This window comes from Carcharodon carcharias, chromosome 4, assembly GCF_017639515.1.
Source record: "Carcharodon carcharias isolate sCarCar2 chromosome 4, sCarCar2.pri, whole genome shotgun sequence".
Classification (NCBI taxonomy): domain Eukaryota; kingdom Metazoa; phylum Chordata; class Chondrichthyes; order Lamniformes; family Lamnidae; genus Carcharodon; species Carcharodon carcharias.
The window spans coordinates 153,684,961-153,705,330 of NC_054470.1; the positions used below are offsets into that span (position 1 = coordinate 153,684,961).

A 20,370-nucleotide genomic window follows, 5' to 3' on the forward strand; every position below is an offset into this window, starting at 1 on the left:
ACCTGATGCCATGAGACTTCGTGGGGCCTAGAGACAGTGTTGAGAACTCCATGGCAATTCCCTCATGGTTTCGTGAGTATGATATATCAGGCTGTTACGTGAATAGTTTGGAAAACAGCTCTTCAAATTTTGGCATATGTCTCCAGATGTTAGTAAGGAGGACTTTGCAGGGTCGACAAGGCTGAGTTTGCCATTGTTGTTTCCAGTGCTGAGGTTAATGCTGGGTGGTCTGTCCGGTTTTATTTCTTTTAGACTTCGTAGCAGTTTGATACAACTGAGTGGTTTGCTAAGCCATTTCAGAGGGCACTTAAGAGTCAACCACATTTTGCGGGTCTGGAGTCACATGTTGGCCAGACCAGATAAGGATCCAGATTTCCTTCCCTAAAGGACATTAGTGAACCAGATGGGCTTTTAGGACAATGGTTTCATGGTCACTGTTACTGAGTCTAGCTATTAATTCCAGATTTCAATTGAATTTAAATTTCACCAGCTCCATTGTGGGATTTCAACCCAAGTCCCCAGAGCATTCGCCAGAGCCTCTGGATCATTGTCAGTGACATTACCACTGTGCCAATCTTTGAGGGATTTTTTTCTAAGTCTGAGACATAAAATATAAGAGCAGGAGTAGGCCAAATAAGCCCCTCAAACCTGCTCTGCAAGGCAATACGATATTGGCTGAACTATTAAATCCACTTGGCCTTCCTGCCCTATGTGCAGGTCCCTTGATTCCCTTAATGCCCAAAAATCTATTGACTTCAGACATGAATATACTCATGGAGTGAGCATCAACAGCCCTCCGGGTTTAGAATTCCAAAATCATAGGAATATAGAAACATAGGGCTTAGGAGCAGAAGTAGTGCATTTGGCCCTTCAAGCCTGCTCCACCCATAAATAAGATCACGGCTGCCCTGATTGGGGTCTCAGTTGCAATTTCCTGTCTGCCTTCCACCCCTATAAACCCTTGATTCTTTTGTCTATCAAAAATCTATCACAGCTTTGAATAAATTAAATGACCCAGCCTTCACTGCTTTCTGGGCAGGAGAATTCCATAGGCTAATAACTCTGAGAGAAAAATTTTTCCTTACCACCATCTTAAAAATGAGACCTCTTATTCTTAAATCGTGTCCAGTAGTCCTTCCCGACAAGAGGAAATATCCTCCCGGTATCCACCCTATCAAGTCCGTTCAGGATCTTGTATGTTTCAATAAGATCTCTTCTCATTCTTCTGAGCTCCAATGGGTATAGGCCCAACTGTTCAGTCTTTCTTCATAAGTTAAGCCCTTCATCCCAGCAATCAGTCAGGTGGAACTTCTCCGAAATGCTTCCAACATAATCATATCCTTTTTCAAATAAGGAGACCAAAACTGTATACAGTACTCTAAATGTGGTCTCACCAACACCCTGTACGGCTTCAGTACAACTTCCCTACTTTTATATCCCACTCCCCTTGCAATAAACACCATCATTCCATTTGCCTTCCTAACCATTTGCTGTACCTGCATACTGACTTTGTGATTCATGTACCAGGACACCCAGATCCCTCTGTACCACAGAATTCTGTAATCTATCTCCATTTACATAGTATACTGCTTTTCTATTCTTCTTGCCAAAATGGACAAGTGCACATTTTCCCACGTTATACTCCACCTGCCAAATTTTTGCCCACTCACTTAACCTATCTATGTCCCTTTGTAGTCTCTTTACCTCCTCTTGACAGCTTACTTTCCTACCTATCTTGGTGTGATCAGCAAATTTAGCTACTATACATTCAGCCCCTTCATCCAAGTCATTGATATAGATAGTAAATAGTTGTGGCCCCAGCCTCATGTGGTACTCCACTAGTTACAGCTTGTCAACCTGAAAAAGACCCATTTTACCCTACTCTCTGCTTCCTGTTAGCTGACTAGTCCTTTATTCATGCTAATATGTTACCCCCTACACCAAGCTCTTATTTTGTTCAGTAACCTTTAATGTGGCACTTTTAATTTGTTTCTTTGCTAGGAATATTAAATCAACTCCATTCTATCACACAGTAAACGTACATACAATGAATGTTGCAGGCATTTTTCAAATCAACTCATCTTTAAATATGCATGGAGTTTAACCTTACATTTTCCTTACGATTTTAGAGTTAGTTCAGGCGCAGCATCTTGTTTATGGTGACAACGGGGAGTGAACTAATGAATAGGGTATGATTAATTATATTTATTATAAATGGAGTGATGCATGCCCTTTACAGAATCAAGTGACAAAATAGTAGCATGAAAGCATGACCTGCAGAAGTATCCCAACCTACTGTTAAGTTGTTTTAGTAATGCGTAACTTGAAATAAACTTGTTTCCGCATTATAAAATGCCATTTAAAACTGTACTGGTGTGCTCAAGGCTGGCAGTTTAATGGTATGTTTATTATGGAAGCTTGATTCAAAATTTGTATAAAATGCTAGGAAGGAACTGGATTAGCACTGTTCTTTTTTTCCACCAGCACATTTCTCCATTCCTTTCCAGTTCAATACCTAATCTACCATTCAAGCAGGATAGTCATTAAATAGGAACTCCTCTCTGCATCAAGAAAGCTGAAGTATTAAGGATCCCGTGTGTAAATTTCCACGTTTGAAAGTTGTGTAAACCCCCCAGTGTCAACCCTCCAATGTGTGGTTGAGCAAGCGATTTTTCATTTGCCTGTGCCAATTGCAAAGTGTTGAGCTAAAGAAGTCCGGGGTGATTGATCCTTTATGTTAAATGCACAGACTTCGCTTGGGACATGGCATGCTTTCGCTTGGTGTTGATTCAGCTTAGAAGCTTTCGAAGCAAGAAAATTGTGTGTCAATTTTCTCTGAGAGAACATGTTTGTACACCAACATGTTTTGCACCATATCCATAAACAAGCACTTTCTCAAGTTAGTCAAGCATTTCTAGTGAAGAAGCTAATTTGGAGTGCAGCCCATGTCATTACTTAAATCCATTCCCTCTGCAGGTGATATGTAACTCATCGTTGCAGAGTTGGCAGTCAGAGTCTTATACAGAGGAGGCTTGCTGTGCAGTGGAACAGGACACCGAACAGATGCAGCCAACAAGAGTTGCTGAATATTTTTTCAGTGACATCTTCACAGAAGTAGATGAGGATGAGCAAGAATGAAGAAGAAAGATAACCTTGAAGCTGCATATTGAATTGGTGCCGGTACATCACATAATGTAATACATTTGCGGCTTAATTACAGAATTTGGGGAAAAATGATATTGGATATAAATAGGCCTTGTTTGCTTTTACTGTTTTTTTTGCACTGAGATTTTCTATAAAATACTTTAGTGATATGAATGTGAACACAAAAGGCTGGTCAACCTCTGCTGCTTTACCATTCTCAATATATTATAACTTCATTAACTGTACCATAAGTTCATGTTTACAATATTGATGAATCTCCAATACAGTTCCCCTTGAATCTCAATGAATCTTTTGTTATAAGGGATGGATTTGCCCAATTGGAGCACATACTACAAAGTGGGCAACCTGATTTTCATTTTGATTTTTTTTCTTACAGAAAGGGGAAAGCAGACATGTGCTTACTCATGTTTCTCTTTATTTCATTCTGTTTAATTTATTAATTTATTTCATTATTTCATACCCACAGTTTGGTATTGCCTTTCAATGAATGGAATACCTCTATAAACTACAGCCTCAAATTATTGCACTTTAACATCTAAGTAATTAATCAGGATCACTTTAAACTTGGAATTTAGAATCCAAAATACTAATGGATTATGATGTATTTTTACAATTGCATTCAGCAGACTACTTTTTTTCCTAAAGAAATATGATTTGAATGGGATAAATACATCATATTGTAGCAATAATGGAAACCAAACAAGAAAACCCATACGACACAGAAAAAAATACAAACATATAGGTAGTCCAATTGAAAAGAATAAACTGTATTAATGAAATAATTCATTGGCATCTAAGCTGTGAATTTTCAGGTCTTGGATGCAAATTTTATTGGTCAGGGAGAAAATGGAGTTAGGGACTGGGTATGTATGTGCACAAATTATTGCAAAAGCAGCTGAGTATTAAATCTGATTCTAAAGGTTTGCTTTAAACAAATTACTTTGGACCTTATTCAGAAAATTGTTCTGTGATAAATTTGCAAATTTTTGTACTTCACTCTATTTAAACATTGGTGTAATAATGTGAATTGTACATTGATAAGCATCTCTGTTGGTCAGGATCTTTCCCTTCATCACCTCTTTTGTTCTATTACCTCTTTAGTTCTTTGAAGAATGTGCCTTGTCCAGCAAGCATATTCATATTTCAGATTCAAGGGCGTAAAATTTTCTGCTTGAAGTTGCCATTCCTTTTAAAGTTTCAGTATGATTGCTGAACATTTGAAAGAAAGAAATGCTAGCAAGTTTAGATGTGAAACAGGCATCTTCACTGACGGACAAATTTTAACATTTTTAATGATTGATTTAAGTGCAAAATTGCAGTGGACTGAGATTGATTTGCATGTCATACATGTCAACAATGAGATACACAAGTTTTCTTTTTGTGAAATTACCTGCACTTGTGTTTGTGTCTTTTCAATACAATTATATACAAAATATACAGAAGGTTACTTTTAGGTTTTCATTTATGTGCTAAATGAGAAGTTCTTTTGGTTAATTTTTTTCAAACTCCTTTTGAAAAATATATTTTGTTAAAAATGTTCCATTAGTTAACATTATGGACATATGATATGCTGTTAAATTTACTGACTATTTTAATGTGGGTTCACAATCACATTTCCAGATAATTTATCTCACTTATTGTATATGAATTATCACTTGAGATGTGGCTGTAATGTCAGATATTACTATAGATATGACTGTAATATTTTTATTGACTTAAAAATGAGGGGAAAATGAGGGACACAAATTCTTTTTAACTATTCAAAATGTGAGCCTTGTTACAAGTGATTAGTGACCCAGCTGTAATCCATGCTGTGGAATGTTAATGCTTGGGGCAGTATATCTTTAAAATACTATTTCACTTTTGATATATCTAAAGGCTCAAAGGTGGGAAGAAACGCACCCTAAAATCATTATCTCATGTTGTGGCACAAGGTTCCAATTTTGGTTGGAGGTAAATCTCATGGTTATGTGCAACAAATTTTGTAGCCAGGCTGGTGAAGAAACGGCCTTTTAACGTTGACTATTTTGATTTGCACCTTGGTCATCAATCTCTGGAACAACCTGAGCATCAGCAGTTCCATGAAAGATCTGTGGCAAATTCTGACTGTTAATTGGATGTATAGGGGTAGAAATCCCTCTAAGGCGGTATCAGATCGGTCACCCATTGCAGTTAACGGTACCAAACATTGTGTGCTCCGTACAACGGGCAGCCGACCCGATACTGCCCCATTTGTGCCACCTAGTGTTGGGAGCAGTGTCAAAGTGTTGAGAAAAAACTCGAAGTAAATAACAAGTTAATTATGTAAAACTTCACAAGTAATGCTAATATATGTGGCAACGCACAAAAATGGTTTGAATTTAGCTTGTCCCTGACTAAGCAACTGGGTCAGTGACACCATTCAGCACTCTGCATATATGTAAATTATTGTTACAGTATTGTGTTCACTTGGTTGCAAATATGTATGTAGTTATTTACTGAATGACTAATTCCAGAGTCTTTACTGCATCTTCCTTGTTTGGAAGGAACATTACAGTATTATTGCATAGATGAATTCATCTATGGACTGATTGTAAATTGTGTAAATAAAAATTCTTATATAATTTCTGTTTGTCTATTTAATATGTTGCTGAGATTTGGCATTACCACTAGGCCCTTTCTTATGAGAGGATCCTATAATAGATGAACAATAGTGTTTGTCTCCCAACATTCACAATTTTGAGGTGTTCCAAACTCTTGAAGATATTTTGTTAATGCATACTGACCAGTGTAGCCTCATAAGTGATCAAAGCTACATCGTTTCTTTTGCCCTTATTTAATTTAACAGCTTTTTGCTAAGAGTTTCATGTTGACTGGAAATTCTAGCACATATTTTTTATTTTTCATCATTAAAGGCAGCCCACTATTTTATGTTTTGTTTCCTACTCCACTGCATAAGAAGTGTTTACATCTTCATTAGAATCCAGCAACCATTCTCTCGCCTATCCACTTAGTTTATAAATAGAGCATCATAACCTGTGAAAGTCCATTCATAATTGTAACTTCCAGCATAGCTTTTTCATTTATATTTCATGCTTTTGGTTTTCAGTACTCGACCCTGAAGCTACCCACTCATTCCTCCAACTCTGATGTAACCCCTCTAGAGAGTATTGGTCAGTTTTCTACTCATTATCTGTTTTTATTTTAATCCCTTCCCAGTGATTACCCTGAATCAACACTGCTTATGAGTTTAATATACTTTCAGGGAGAAAGTTGTCAAAAGTCAAGCCCTGTTATGTGATGTACCTTAATAGTTATCACTTCCTCAGAGAACTTAGACCTATGCTGCAGGGTCCCAATACATCAAATGTATGTGCTTCAGTGATCTATAGAACCATATGAACAGTTACAGGTAACTTGAAGACTCCAAGGTGGTTTTGTTCTCACTAGAATCTCCTTGGGGATAAATAGCAGATCTGTAGTTTTGAAGATCAAGAATTTGTGCTCCTCAAGACACAATTTATCATATTGTTGTATGTAGGAGTTTGCTGTGTGTGAATTGGCGTCTATGTTTCCCACATTACAATGGTTGACTACACTTCAAAGTACTTAATTGGCTTAAGTGATTTGATAGGTTCAGTGGCCATGAAAAGTGCTATATAAATGCAAGTTGTTTTTGCATGAAAATGAATAAGCAGCTCTGGGAATAGTTCTTCAGGGTTAGATATTCTGCAATCATTCATGTCCTTTCAACCCTTGTCATTATCCCTTTAAAACAGGTGCCAGAAACGAAACAAATTTGACCACCAAATGAGCTGAAGAGATAAGATCAAGTACACTTTTATGCATAAATTGAGCAATTCCATAAATGACTGCTTCTACGTGTAATTTTTAAAATAAATCTTTTTTCCATAAACTGTTATTGTCTGAAGAATCACTGTCCTCTAAAATCTTTATTCTTAGCAGCTTAATACTTGTAAACTAGCTTATTTATTTTGATAAAAACAAAAAACTGCGGATGCTGGAAATCCAAAACAAAGAGAAGAGTTGATGTTTCGAGTCCTCATGACCCTTCAACAGAAGTGAGTGAATATTAGGAAAGGGGTGAAATTTAAGGTTCGGGGGTATGGGGGGTGGGGGGGGGGGAGAGAAGTGGGCAGGGGGGTGGTGTGGTTGTAGGGACAAGCAAGCAGTGATAGGAGCAGATAATCAAAATATGTCACAGACAAAGGAACAAAGAGGTGTTGAAGATCTGCTATTTATCCCAAGGAGATTCTAGTGAGAACAAAACCACCTTGGAGTCTTCAAGTTACCTGTAACTGTTCAGATGGTTCTATAGATCACTGAAGCACATACATTTGATGTATTGGGACCCTGCAGCATAGGTCTAAGTTCTCTGAGGAAGTGATAACTGTTAAGGTACATCACATAACAGGGCTTGACTTTTGACAACTTTCTCCCTGAAAGTATATTAAACTCATATTATCCAAAAGAATGCTAATTAAGAATGGATGGCAGGGCACTCAAGGTACAGCTCTAATGGGACTGGGGTGGAAAGACTAGCAGGGCATAAAAGATTTAAAAATAATGGAAATAGGTGGGAAAAGAAAAATCTATATAAATTATTGGAAAAAACAAAAGGAAGGGGAAAGAAATGGAAAGGGGGTGGGGATGGAGGAGGGAGTTCAAGATCTAAAGTTGTTGAATTCAATATTCAGTCCAGAAGGCTGTAAAGTGCCTAGTCGGAAGATGAGGTGCTGTTCCTCCGGTTTGCATTGGGCTTCACTGGAACAATGCAGCAGGCCAAGGACAGACATGTGGGCAAGAGAGCAGGGTGGAGTGTTGAAATGGCAAGCGACAGGGAGGTTTGGGTCTTTCTTGCGGACAGACAGCAGGTGTTCTGCAAAGCGGTTGCCCAGTTTACGTTTGGCCTCTCCAATGTAGAGGAGACCACATTGGGAGCAACGAATGCAGTAGACTAAGTTGGGGGAAATGCAAGTGAAATGCTTCACTTGAAAGGAGTGCTTGGGCCCTTGGACGGTGAGGAGAGAGGAAGTGAAGGGGCAGGTGTTGCACCTTTTGCGTGGGCATGGGGAGGTGCCATAGGTAGGGGTTGAGGAGTAGGGGGTGATGGAGGAGTGGACCAGGGTGTCCCGGTGGGAACGATCCCTACAGAATGCCGCCGGGGGGGTGAAGGGAAGATGTGTTTGGTGGTGGCATCATGCTGGAGTTGGCGGAAATGGCGGAGGATGATCCTTTGAATGCGGAGACTGGTGGGGTGATAAATGAGGGCAAGGGGGACCCTATCATGTTTCTGGAAGGGAGGAGAAGGCATGAGGGCGGATGCGCGGGAGATGGGCCGGACACGGTTGAGGGCCCTGTCAACGACTGGGTGGAAAACCTCAGTTAAGGAAGAAGGAGGACATGTTAGAGGAACTATTTTTGAATGTAGCATCATCAGAACAGATGCGACAGAGGCGAAGGAACTGAGAGAATGGGATGGAGTCCTTACAGGAAGTGGGGTGTGAGGAGCTGTAGTCGAGGTAGCTGTGGGAGTTGGTAGACTTGTAATGGATATTGGTGGACAGTCTATCACCAGAGATTGAGACAGAGAGGTCAAGGAAGGGAAGTGTCAGGGATGGACCATGTGAAAATGATGGAGGGGTGGAGATTGGAAGCAAAATTAATAAATTTTTCCAAGTCCTGACAAGAGCATGAAACAGCACTGAAGTAATCATCGATGTACCGGAGAAAGAGTTGTGGAAGGGGGCCGGAGTAGGACTGGAACAAGGAATGTTCCACATACTCCATAAAGAGACAGGCATAGCTGGGGCCCATGTGGGTACCTATAGCCACACCTTTTATTTGGAGGAATTGAGAGGAGTTAAAGGAGCCAGACGGAGAGTAGTGGTGGATGGGGATTGTTTGGACCTCTGTTCGAGGAAGAAGCTAAGGGCCCTCAGATCATCCTGGTGGGGGATGGAGGTGTAGAGGGATTGGACGTCCATGGTGAAGAGGAAGCGGTTGGGACCAGGGAACTGGAAATTGTTGATGTGATGCATGGTGTCAGAGGAATCACATATGTAGGTGGGAAGGGACTGGACAAGGGGAGAGAGAAGGGAGTCAAGATAACGAGAAATGAGTTCCGTGGGGCAGGAACAGGCTGACACGATCGGTCTACCGGGACAGTTCTGTTCGTGGATTTTGGGTAGGAGGTAGAAGCAGGCCGTCTGAGGTTGGGCGACTATCAGGTTGGAAGCTGTGGGAGGAAGATCTCCAGAGGAGATGAGGTCAGTGACAGTCCTGGAAACAATCCTTTGTCTGTGACATCTTTTGATTATCTGCTCCTATCACTGCTTGCTTGTCCCTACAACCACACCACCACCCCCTCCCCCCCACCCTAAACCAGCTTATATTCACCCCTCTCCTAATATTCACTCAGTTCTGTTGAAGGGTCATGAGGACTCGAAACGTCAACTCTTCTCTGCCGATGCTGCCAGACCTGCTGAGTTTTTCCAGGTATTTCTGTTTTTGTTTTGTTATTTATTTCGATAGTCTGGAATGCACTGGGGATCAGAGGCTAGATATGCGATCCCTGTGAACGTGGGAGGGTTGTGCCCGAAACAAGTGGAACTCAATTCGCTGGTGGAGTGGGAGCAGGAGTGCTTGAGGCGGAGCCCACCCACGTTCGTGGTGTGTACAGGCCGGGCTTGCAGACACACACACACACACACACACACACACAGTCGGCTTGGAGAAGTTGAAGCTGGCTGCAGGATGCTGCACGCGCGGAAGCTGCGGCTCTGCTTTCCCAGAGCACGCGCCTGGGCTGCTCGGGTGCCTCGCGGTTACCACGGGGACAAAGTGGCGACGGTCGGCTCGGAGCCCGAGACCAACTCTGCCCTCTTCCAGGTAGGCCGCGTCTGGAGCCCCGGACTCGCCTGGAAACTTCAACCGGAGGGAGGGAGGTCAGTCTTTGTCCACTGTGGGCAGGATGGATCCACATGAAAAGCACCAAATTGTGCAAAGAAAGATATGCACCCGACGCTGTGACACCACTGAGCACCAGTTACATGACTTTAGAAGTGATAAAATTCTTGATGTTTTGGAGAAGTCCAGGTCATGTGTTCCTGTGACCCTTTCTGAAGTCCTTGAACGGGTACTGTAAGTCCTCACTTAAAGTTGCGTTCCTGAAAAGTGCGACTTTAAGTGAAATGGTTACTTTAAGCAAATCAGATTTTCCCATTACAACCAACCTAAAAGCTGTAGGTGGGCTATGTGGGATCTTTGTCATTAGAAATCAAACATTAAACTTAATACCCTGTAAGCTGAAATACTTTATGTTGCTAAATTCCTGTATTGGTAAATGAAATAATTTTTAAAATAAAATAACTTTTAAAAATATAAAAGAAATGCTAACTTTCTACTTAGGTCCTGCCCATTGCCTTTCCTGCTCAATTCCAATCTTGTTTGCCAAACCTGTTTGCCAAACCCCCTGCTTGGCATACATTTCGCTCCGAACCTTTCCGATCACTGTAGACCCTTCCTCTCAATGTTGACCCTGCTGTTTGCAGCTTCTGGCACTCCCTGAACCTCCTAGTTGCTGCAGACTATCTGGTTTGTGGCCTCTGCCACTCCCTGACCCTCTCAGTTGCTGCCAACCTTTTCTCTTGCCAAACCTCCCACTCTCCTCACCCACCCCTCATTGTGAGGGAGGCTTCAGGAGATAAGTGGCGAGAGGGAGGAAGAGCAGCTTTGACTTGCAGGAGGTAAACTGCAAGCTGGAGGATCAACAGCAAGAGGAAAGGTCAGGGAACAGCTGAGGGTGTGAACCAGAAGGTCGGTAGTGAGTGGGAGGTGGGTGGATCAGGAAGTAGAAAAGGTCATGAACTGGAGGGTCAACGGAGAACATAACATAAGAACTAGGAGCAGGAATAGGCAAGTCAGCCCCTCGAGCCTGCCCTGCCATTCAATATGCTCATGGCTGATCTCATTTCAGCCTCAACTCCAATTTCCTGCCCTCTCCCCATAACCTTTCAACCCGTTACTAATTAAAAATTTGTCTATCTCTTACTTAAATTTATTCAGCATCCCTGCATTCACTATGAGGTAGTGAATTCCACAGATTCACGACCCTTTGAGAAAAGTAATTCCTCCTCATCTCTGATTTAAATCTACCACCCCTTAGCCTAAAACTATGGCCCCTTGTTCTAGAATGCTCTACAAGGGGAAACATCCGCTCCACATCTACTTTGTCTATCCCCTTTAGCACCTTATATACCTCAAGTAGATCTCCTCTTATCCTTCTAAACTCTAGCGAATATAGGCCTAAACTGCTCAATCTCTCCTCATAAGACAAGCCCTGCATCTCTGGAATCATTCTAGTGAACCTCCTCTGAACCGCCTCCAATGCAACTACATCCTTCCTCAAGTAAGGGGACCAAAACTGCATAGTACTCCAGGTGCAGTCTCACCAATGCCTTGTACAGTTGCAACAACACTTCCCCATTTTTATACTCTATTTCTTTTGCAATAAATGCCAAAATTCCATTTGTCTTTCTTATTACGTGCTGTACCTGCATACTAGCTTTCAGCGATTCATGGACGAGGACACCCAGGTCCCTCTGCACTGAAGCATTCTGAAGTTTCTCTCCATCTAAATAATAAGTTGCCTTTTTATTCTTCCAACCAAAATGCATAACCTCACACTTATCCACATTAAACTCCATCTGCCAAATTTTGTCCCATTCACCTAACCTGTCCATATCCATTTGTAAATTTCTTATTTCTTCATTGCAACTTACTTTCCCACCTATTTTGGTGTCATCTGCAAATTTAGCTATAGTACCTTCTATCCCTGAGTCCAAGTCATTAATATAGATTGTAAATAGTTGGGGCCCAAGGACCGGACCCTGTGCCATCCAGAAAAAGATCCATTTATCCTGACTCTGCTTTCCAATGGTTAGCAAATCCTCTATCTAAGCTAATATATTACTCCTAACTCCGTGTGATCTTATGTTATGTATGAATCTTTTGTGCGGCACCTTATCAAAGGCCTTCTGGAAGTCCAGATATACTACATCTACAGGATCCCCATTATCCACTTTGCTTGTCACATCTTCAAAGAACGCTAGCAAATTAGTCAAACACGATTTACTCTTCATAAAACCATGCTGACTCTGATGGATTGCATTTTGACTTTTCAAATGCCCCATTTCTACTTTCTGAATAATGGATTCCAACAATTTCCCAATGACAGATGTTAAACTAACTGATCTATAGTTTCCTATTTTCTGACCCCCCCCCCCCCCCCCCCCCCCCCCCCCCCACCTTTGAATAAGGATGTTTTATTAGCATTTTCCCAATCCACTGGAACATTTCCAGAATCCAGGGAATTTTGGAATAATATAGTCAATATATCCACTATCTCCGCTGCCACTTCCTTTAAGACCCTGAGATGTAGGCCATCAGGCCCTGGGGACTTGTCACCCTTTAATCCCAATAGTTTGCTCAGTACTTTTTCTCTAGTGATGGTGATTGTTCTAAGTTCCTCCTTCTCTATACCCTTGGCACTACCTGTTACTCTTGGGATGGTACTAATGTCCTCCACCGTAAAAACTGAGGCAAAATATTGATTATGCGTCTCTGCCATTGCTGTGTACCCCACTATTAACTCCCCAATCTCATCCTCCAAGGGACCAACATTCACTTTAGCTACTCTCTTTCCTTTTATGTACTTGTAGAAGCTTTTGCTATCAGTTTTTACATTTTGCGCTAGTCTTCTCTCATAATTTACCTTTACTCTTTTTATTATTTTTTAGTAACCCTTTATTGATCTTTAAAAGTTTCCCAATCTTCCAGCCTGCCACTGATCTTTGCAATTTGGTATGCATTAGTTTTTGCCTTTATGTTATCTTCAACTTCCTTGCTTAGCCATAGATGCTTTTCCCCTTCCTCTTACCATCTTTTTTCCTCTTTGGAATATATTTTACTTGGGAGGAATTGAATATCTCCTTTAATATCTGCCACTGTTCATCAACTGTCCTACCTTGTAGTCTTCCTGCCCAGTCCCCTAGAGCCAAATCTGCCCTCATGCCTGTGTTTAACTCCAGGACACTAGTATGGGACTCAAGTTTCTCACTCTCAAACTGAACTTGAAATTCTAGCCTGCTGTGATCACTCTTCCCTAGGGGATCCTTTACTATGAGATCATTAATTCATCCCATCTCATTACACAAAACCAGATCCAGAATAGCCTGCTCCCTGGTTGGTTCCACAACATATTGCTCCAAGAAACAATCTCTAAAACACTCTCAGAGAGTGGGGGAGAGAGTGGCAGAGGTTGCTCAAAAATGGCGTCGATTGGGTCATGTGGCCCTATGTCAGACCAGGCATGAAATGACTTTAAAATGAAACTTACAATGCTATATGAGAATACAGGCCCCATTAACTAACTGATGTTAAAGCAAAATGACCTAAAAGGGGGCAACTTAAAATGGGGACTTAATGTGGTTGCCATATAGCTCCATATTTACATGCACTACTGGTGCAAGTTTGAATCTTTCCTGCCACAGTACCAAGATTCTGGTCACAGGCATAGAATCATGCAGCGTGGTAAGAGACCATTCGCCTGTTGTGTCTGTGCTGGCTGTTTGGAAGGGCAACCTAACTAGTCTCATTCTCCAGCTCTTTCTGTGTAGCCCTGCAATTTTTTCCCTTGAATTATTATTCAATTCTCTTTTGAATGTTACTGTTGAATCTGCTCCACCCCTTCAGGCATTCCACTTCATAGGAAGTAGGAGCAGGTGTAGGCCATTCAGCCCATTTTGCCTGCTGCACCATTCAATAAGATCGTGACTGATCTGATTGTGACCTTAACTCCACTTTTCTGCCTGTCCCCCATAACCCTTAACTCGCTTGTTGATCTATCTAATTCAGCCTTGAATATATTCAGTGACCCAGCCTCCACTGCTCTCTGTGGAAGACAATTCCAAAGACTAACAATCTCCTGAGAAAATAAATGCTCCCCCATTTCCCTCTTAAGTAGGAGACCCCTTATCTTTAAACTGTGCCCCAGTCCTAGATTCCCCCACAAGAGGAAATACCAAGCATCTATCCTGTTGAACCCTTATGTTTCAATAAGATCATTTCTCATTCTTCTAAACTCCAATGACTATGGGCCCAACCTGCTCAAACTTTCTTTATAAAACAGCCCCTTCAACCCAGGAAACAGCCTAATGCACCTACTCTGAACTGTTTCCAATGTAGGTGTATCCCTTCTTAAGTAAGGAGACCAAAACTGTACGCAGTGCTCCAGGTATGGTCTCACCCAGTGCCCTGTACAGCTGTAGAAAGACTTCCATGCTTTTATACTCCCAACCACCTTGCAATAAAGGTCAATATTCCATTTGCCTCCCTAATCATTTGCTGTACCTACATGCTAACCTTTTGTGATTCATCTACAAGGATCCAGATCCCTTTGTAACATGGCATCCTGCAGTCTCACTCCATTTAAATAAAATTCTGCTTTTCTATTCTTCCTGCCAAAGAAGACAACTTTCCCATTCACTTAACCTATGTATAGTCATTTGCAGAGTCATTGTATCCTTCTCACAACTTGCTTTCCTACCCATCTTTGTATGGTCAGCAATTTTGGCTACAATACAGCCTGCTCCTTCATCCAAGTCATTAAATATAGATCATAAATAGTTCAGACCCCAGCACTGACCCCTGTGGCACTCCAGGCTTGCCAATCTGAAAATGACCTACTTATCCCAACTTTCTGTTTCCTGTTAGTTAGCCAATCCTCTATCCATGCTAATATATCACCTCCAATTCCAGGAACCCTTACCTTGTGCAGTAACCTTCTCGAAATCCAGCAACGCTACACGTAGTTACCCTTTATCTAAGCTACTTGTTACACCCTCAAAGAACAAATAAATTTGATGAGCACGATTTTCCTTTCACAAAACCTGGTGACTCTGACTGATTGTATTCGTCATTTTCTAAATGTCCAGCTACTACCTCCCAATGACAGATGTTAGATTAACTGGCCGAAAGTTCCCTGATTTCTGCAGCTTTCTAACCCTTTCCAGAATCTAGGGAATTTTGGAAGATTGCAACCAATGCATCCACTTTCTTTGCAGCCATTTCCTTTAATATCCTAGGATTAAGGCCTTTAGGTCCAGTGGACTTGTCAGTCTTTAGTCCCATTAGTTTTCCTAGTACTTTTTCTCCATTAATTGTGATTGCTTTAAGTTTCACCCTTTTGATACTTGATTTTGTACCACTGTAGATGTTGGTGTATAAGTTGATCTTTTGAAGTCTCCAAAACTTGTTCCAAAAACATGGGTCAACTTACGTGCCGAGTATAAAATGTGAACTGTCAGAGTGGGTGGTCACCATTTTGAAATGTGAAAATAAAACCTAACAGCGGTAATTCACATTAATGTGACGTGGTTAATTGTACAAGGTTACCTTTAACCACAATGAAAGTGTTTTAAAATCCTTCAAATTCATTGTCTTCAGCATCCAACACGGGAGAATTTTTCCTATGGTGGGTGGGAGCAAGCAAGGAGCCGATCACCGCCTGTGATCGGCCGCACGCTGCCAGTTTATGCGGGCCGGCCAATTAAGGCCTGCCCAGCATAATGCACAGCCGGTAGCGCTCAGCGCTATCTGTGCGGGCAGGGTCAGGAGGGAGAGTTGGGACACAGAGCTACCTCAGGGAGATTGAATGGATTATAAAACTTTTTAATAAATAAAGTAAAAATTTATTTAAACATGTCCTCTCATGTGTCACGTTTGTGAAGCTTGGAAAATTTAGTTATTTATTTTATAAAAGCTTCAGGAAACCTCATCCCGCCCTTGGATGAGGTTTCCTGATAAACGTGAAGGCCGCTTGGGCTCTTCGCCTGCCCACCAACCTTAAGGTTGGGTGGGCAGCATTCTTAACTAGTTTAGTTACTTTTTTAAAGTCCTTAATAGGCTGTTGACATTTCAGTGGGTGCGCGCCCACCGAACGAAATATCAAGATGATGCACAATGACGTCGGGACGCATGCCCAATGTCATCATGCGTCATTTTGCGTGTTGACGTGTCAGGCCCGCCCCTGCATGCCGACTGGAAGATTCAGCCCAAAGAGTTCATTACATTCATTTTGAGTCACTTTAGCTCTGACATCATCTTTAGGATGCCACTCTGGATCGGATGTGGCGCTTTTGGTTTCAGAATCATCTCTCTGTAACAAATCACTTCGTCTCCATCCATTGCATTCAGTGTTCCACATTTTTTGAACTATGTGATGATATCTTGTGCACCATTAGCATCCCATGATTTGATGCAATCACACGAAATGTCAAGTGGGGCAGTATGCAAATTTGCACTCCGTCAACCAGCCACCTATTTCATTTGATGCAAACATGGTCCTTGAATGGCTTTTTGAGACACACTTCCAGAGGTTGAACTTTAGACATTAGAGCCCCTGGTATAACTACAATGTGGGTGTTATTTCTTTGCAGGCATCTCTTCATTTCATCCGTGATATGGGATCTGAATATGTTCCACACTAATAACCTGCGTTCTTTACGTAGGCAACGGGGCGATTATTCCACGCATTAACGATCCATAATCCAACCATTGTCATGGAATTGCCCAAAAACTCCTGCAGGGAACATGATTTTCAGCATAGTTTTATATTTGAAAATTGCAATAGTTTTAATTTGGTTCTGTTGGCCATGCAGACTAGTAGCACTTGTCTTTTCATACTCTATGCTTTTCACTTAAACTGTTTTCAAACCTTTCCACTCCATAGGGTTGCTTGGCATATTGAATTTGCTTCATGCATTTCATCCGTGTTGCCAGTGTGACATAATGGGTACTTGTCTTTTTGCTGCTGTTTGATGACGAATTGCTGGAAACTGGTGATTTTGACATCGAGGTCTTTTGGTGGTCTCTGAGTGATTTTGGCCTGCTGCTGCAGCATTAGACGTTTTTTTCACAAAGCGGCTACACCAACTGGTTGTTGCTGTGAAATCTTTGCTGAACTCAGGATTTGGCTTGGCCTACTTAAGTGTGTATAGATGCATTGCATTGTATTTCTGCTGAAACCATGCTGGCAATTTTTGAAGATCAGGCCAGTGGCTGGTCCCCGTTCTCATGGTGCATTTGGCCTTGGGCAATTTTCTTCAGGACAGATTCCTTCTTCCATTCTCACACCATTATTTTTTGCTAACAGCGAATTCTTTTGCTGCAGTACAGTTATTTGACAAATTAGCAAATGTTATGATCTTTAGTTTCATACTTCATTCTTTTTGCTGGTGGACCCATTTCTGTTCATCGTTTGCCATGCAGGTCTGCTCTATGTTGGCGTCTCTCAAACTTCCCTGCATCTTCACACACAGCCCGTATCGCCTGCTCGATTTCTTGTGCCCAGTTATAAGACAAGTAAAATATGCATTTGTGGAGTGAAAAGTTGACACTACTGATGTGAGTTTCGCGTTTCATGGTTGAAAAGGGGGTCAACTTATATGCTGAATGTATGAAAAAGCACGATTTTGCCTGGTCAACTTATATGCCATGATCTGTGGTATTCTTGATATGCTTTCTGTGTCTTCTACTGTGATCACAACAACTTACTGTGTTTTCTTAAAAAAACCTTTCCCCATGCCTTCTCTGGTTCATCTTAAACCTGTATCCTCGGATCACTGATTCTTTTGCCATCTGAAACAGATATTCCTTATTTACTCTATCAAAACTGTTAATGAATTTGAACAACTCTTGTCAAATCCTCTCTTACATTTTTCTGCCCTAAGGAGAACGAGCCCAGCTTCTTCAATCTCCATATAACTGAGGTCCCTCACCCTTGTAACATTCCAGTAAATCTCTTGCACACCCGCTCTAAGGCCATAACGCTCTTTATAAAGTGTAGTGAACATAATACTCCAGCTGAAGCCAAATACTTTTGTAAATGTTTGGTATTATTTCCTTAGTATAACTTTTGTACTTTATGCCTTTATTAATAAAACCAAGGTTATGCCCATTTAAGATGTAGAATCTGTGTGGGTAGAGTTGAGGAACCGCAAAGGTAAAAAAACCATAAAGGGAGTTATGTACAGGCTTCTGAACAGTAGTCAGGATGTGGGGCACAAGATACACCAGGAAATAGAAAAGGTGTGTAAGAAAGGCAAAGTTACAGTGATCATGGGGGATTTCAATATGCAGTTAGACTGGGAAAATCAGGTTGGTAGTGGATCCCAAGAAAAGGAATTTGTAGAATGTCTACGAGATAGCTTTTTGGAGCAGCTTGAGGTGGAGCCCACTAGGGCACAGGCAATTCTAGATTTAGTGATGTGTAATGAGGCAGATTTGAGAAGGGAGCTTAAGGTGAAGGAACCCTTAGGAGGAAGTGACCGTAATATGATAGAATTTACCCTGCAATTTGAGAGGAAAAAACTGGAATCAGATGTAACGGTATTATAGTTGAATAAAGGCAACTACAGAGGCATGAGGGAGGAGCTGGCCAGAATTGATTGGGAGATGAGCCTAGCAGGAAAGACAATGGAACAGCAATGGCAGGAGTTTCTGGGAGTAATTTGGGAGACACAGCATAAATTCATCCGTAGGAAGAAGAAGCATACTAAAGGGAGGGCGAGGCAACCATGACTGACAAGGGAAGTCAGGGACAGCATAAAAGCTAAAGAGAAAGCATACAATGCAGCAAAGAGCAGTGGGAAACCAGGGGATTGGAAACTCTACAAAGACCAACAGAGGACAACTAAAAAAGAAATAAAGAGGGAGAAGATTAAATATGAGGGTAAACTAGTCAGTAATATAAAAGAAGATTGCAAGAGTTTTTTTTAGATATATAAAGGGTAAGAGAGAGGCAAAAGTGGACATTGGGCCACTGGAAAATGACGCTGGAGAAGTAGTAGTGGGGAACAAAGAAATGGCAGAGGAACTGAATAGGTACTTTGCGTCAGTCTTCACGGTGGAAGACACAAGTAACATCCCCAAAGTTCAAGAGAGTCAGGGGGCAGAGGTGAGTATGGTGGCCATTACCAAGGAGAAGGTGCTAGGAAAACTGAAAGGTCTGAAGGTGGATAAATCACCTGGGCCAGATGGATTACACCCCAGAGTTCTGAAGGAGATAGCTGAAGAGATAGTGGAGGTATTAGCGGTGATCTTTCAGGAATCACTGGAGTCAGGGAGAGTCCCAGAGGACTGGAAAATTGCTATTGTAACCCCCTTGTTTAAGAAGGGAGTGAGGCAAAAGACAGGAAATTACAGGCTGATTAGCCTGACCTCGGTTGTTGGAAAGATTTTAGAGTCCATTATTAAGGATGAGATTTCAGAATACTTGGAAGTGCATGATAAAATAGGGCAAAGTCAGCGTGGTTTCATCAAGGGGAGGTCATGCCTGACAAATCTATTAGAATTCTTTGAGGAGGTAACGAGTAGGTTAGACAAAGGAGAGCCAATGGATATTATCTACTTGGACTTCCAGAAGGCCTTTGACGAAGTGCCGCACAAGAGGCTGCTCAGTAAGGTAAGAGCCATGGTGTTAGAGTCAAGGTACTAGCATGGATAGAAGTATGGCTGTCTGGCAGGAGGCAGAGAGTGGGGATAAGGAGGTCCTTCTCAGGGTGGCAACCGGTGACTAGTGGAGTTCCGCAGGGGTCAGTGTTGGGACCACAACTTTTCATTTTATACATTAATGATCTAGATGAAGGAACTGAGGGCATCCTGGCTAAGTTTGCAGATGATACAAAGATAGGTGGAGGGACAGGTAGTATTGAGGAGGTGGGGAGGCTGCAGAAGGATTTGGACAGGTTAGGAGAATGGGTAAAGAAGTGGCAGATGGAATACAACGTGGGGAGGTGTGAGGTCATGCACTTTGATAGGAAGAATGGAGGCATAGACTTTTTTCTAAATGGGGAGAGAATTCAGAAGTCTGGAGTGCAAAGGGACTTGGGAGTCCTAGTCCAGGATTCTCTTAAGGTTAACTTGCAGGTTGAGTCGGTAGTTAGGAAGGCAAATTTCGAGATGACTAGAATATAAAAGCAGGGATGTGCTGCTGAGGCTTTATAAGGCTCTGGTCAGCCCACATTTAGAATATTGTGAGCAATTTTGGGCCCCGTATCTCAGGAAGGATGTGCTGGCCCTGGAGAGGATCCAGAGGAGATTCACGAGAATGATCCCAGGAATGAAAGGCTTAACATATGAGGA

The 20,370-nt window shown here is 41.8% G+C and overlaps 2 protein-coding genes across 2 annotated transcripts in view; both read left to right on the forward strand.

The window, feature by feature from the left end:
* Positions 1 to 5,760, forward strand: part of LOC121276798 (transcription factor TFIIIB component B'' homolog) — a 134,781-nt gene extending 129,021 nt beyond the window's left edge. Inside the window, exon 31 of the mRNA XM_041185343.1 lies at positions 2,977 to 5,760. Within this exon, the coding sequence (XP_041041277.1) occupies positions 2,977 to 3,138 (162 nt within the window). The 3' untranslated portion in view covers positions 3,139 to 5,760. The remainder of the gene's footprint in view (positions 1 to 2,976) is intronic.
* A 4,039-nt stretch (positions 5,761 to 9,799) lies between these two features.
* The window catches only part of mccc2 (methylcrotonyl-CoA carboxylase subunit 2), a 122,142-nt gene continuing 111,571 nt past the window's right edge, over positions 9,800 to 20,370 (forward strand). The window contains exon 1 of the mRNA XM_041186323.1: positions 9,800 to 10,056. Coding sequence (XP_041042257.1) covers positions 9,922 to 10,056 — 135 coding nt within the window. The 5' untranslated portion in view covers positions 9,800 to 9,921. The remainder of the gene's footprint in view (positions 10,057 to 20,370) is intronic.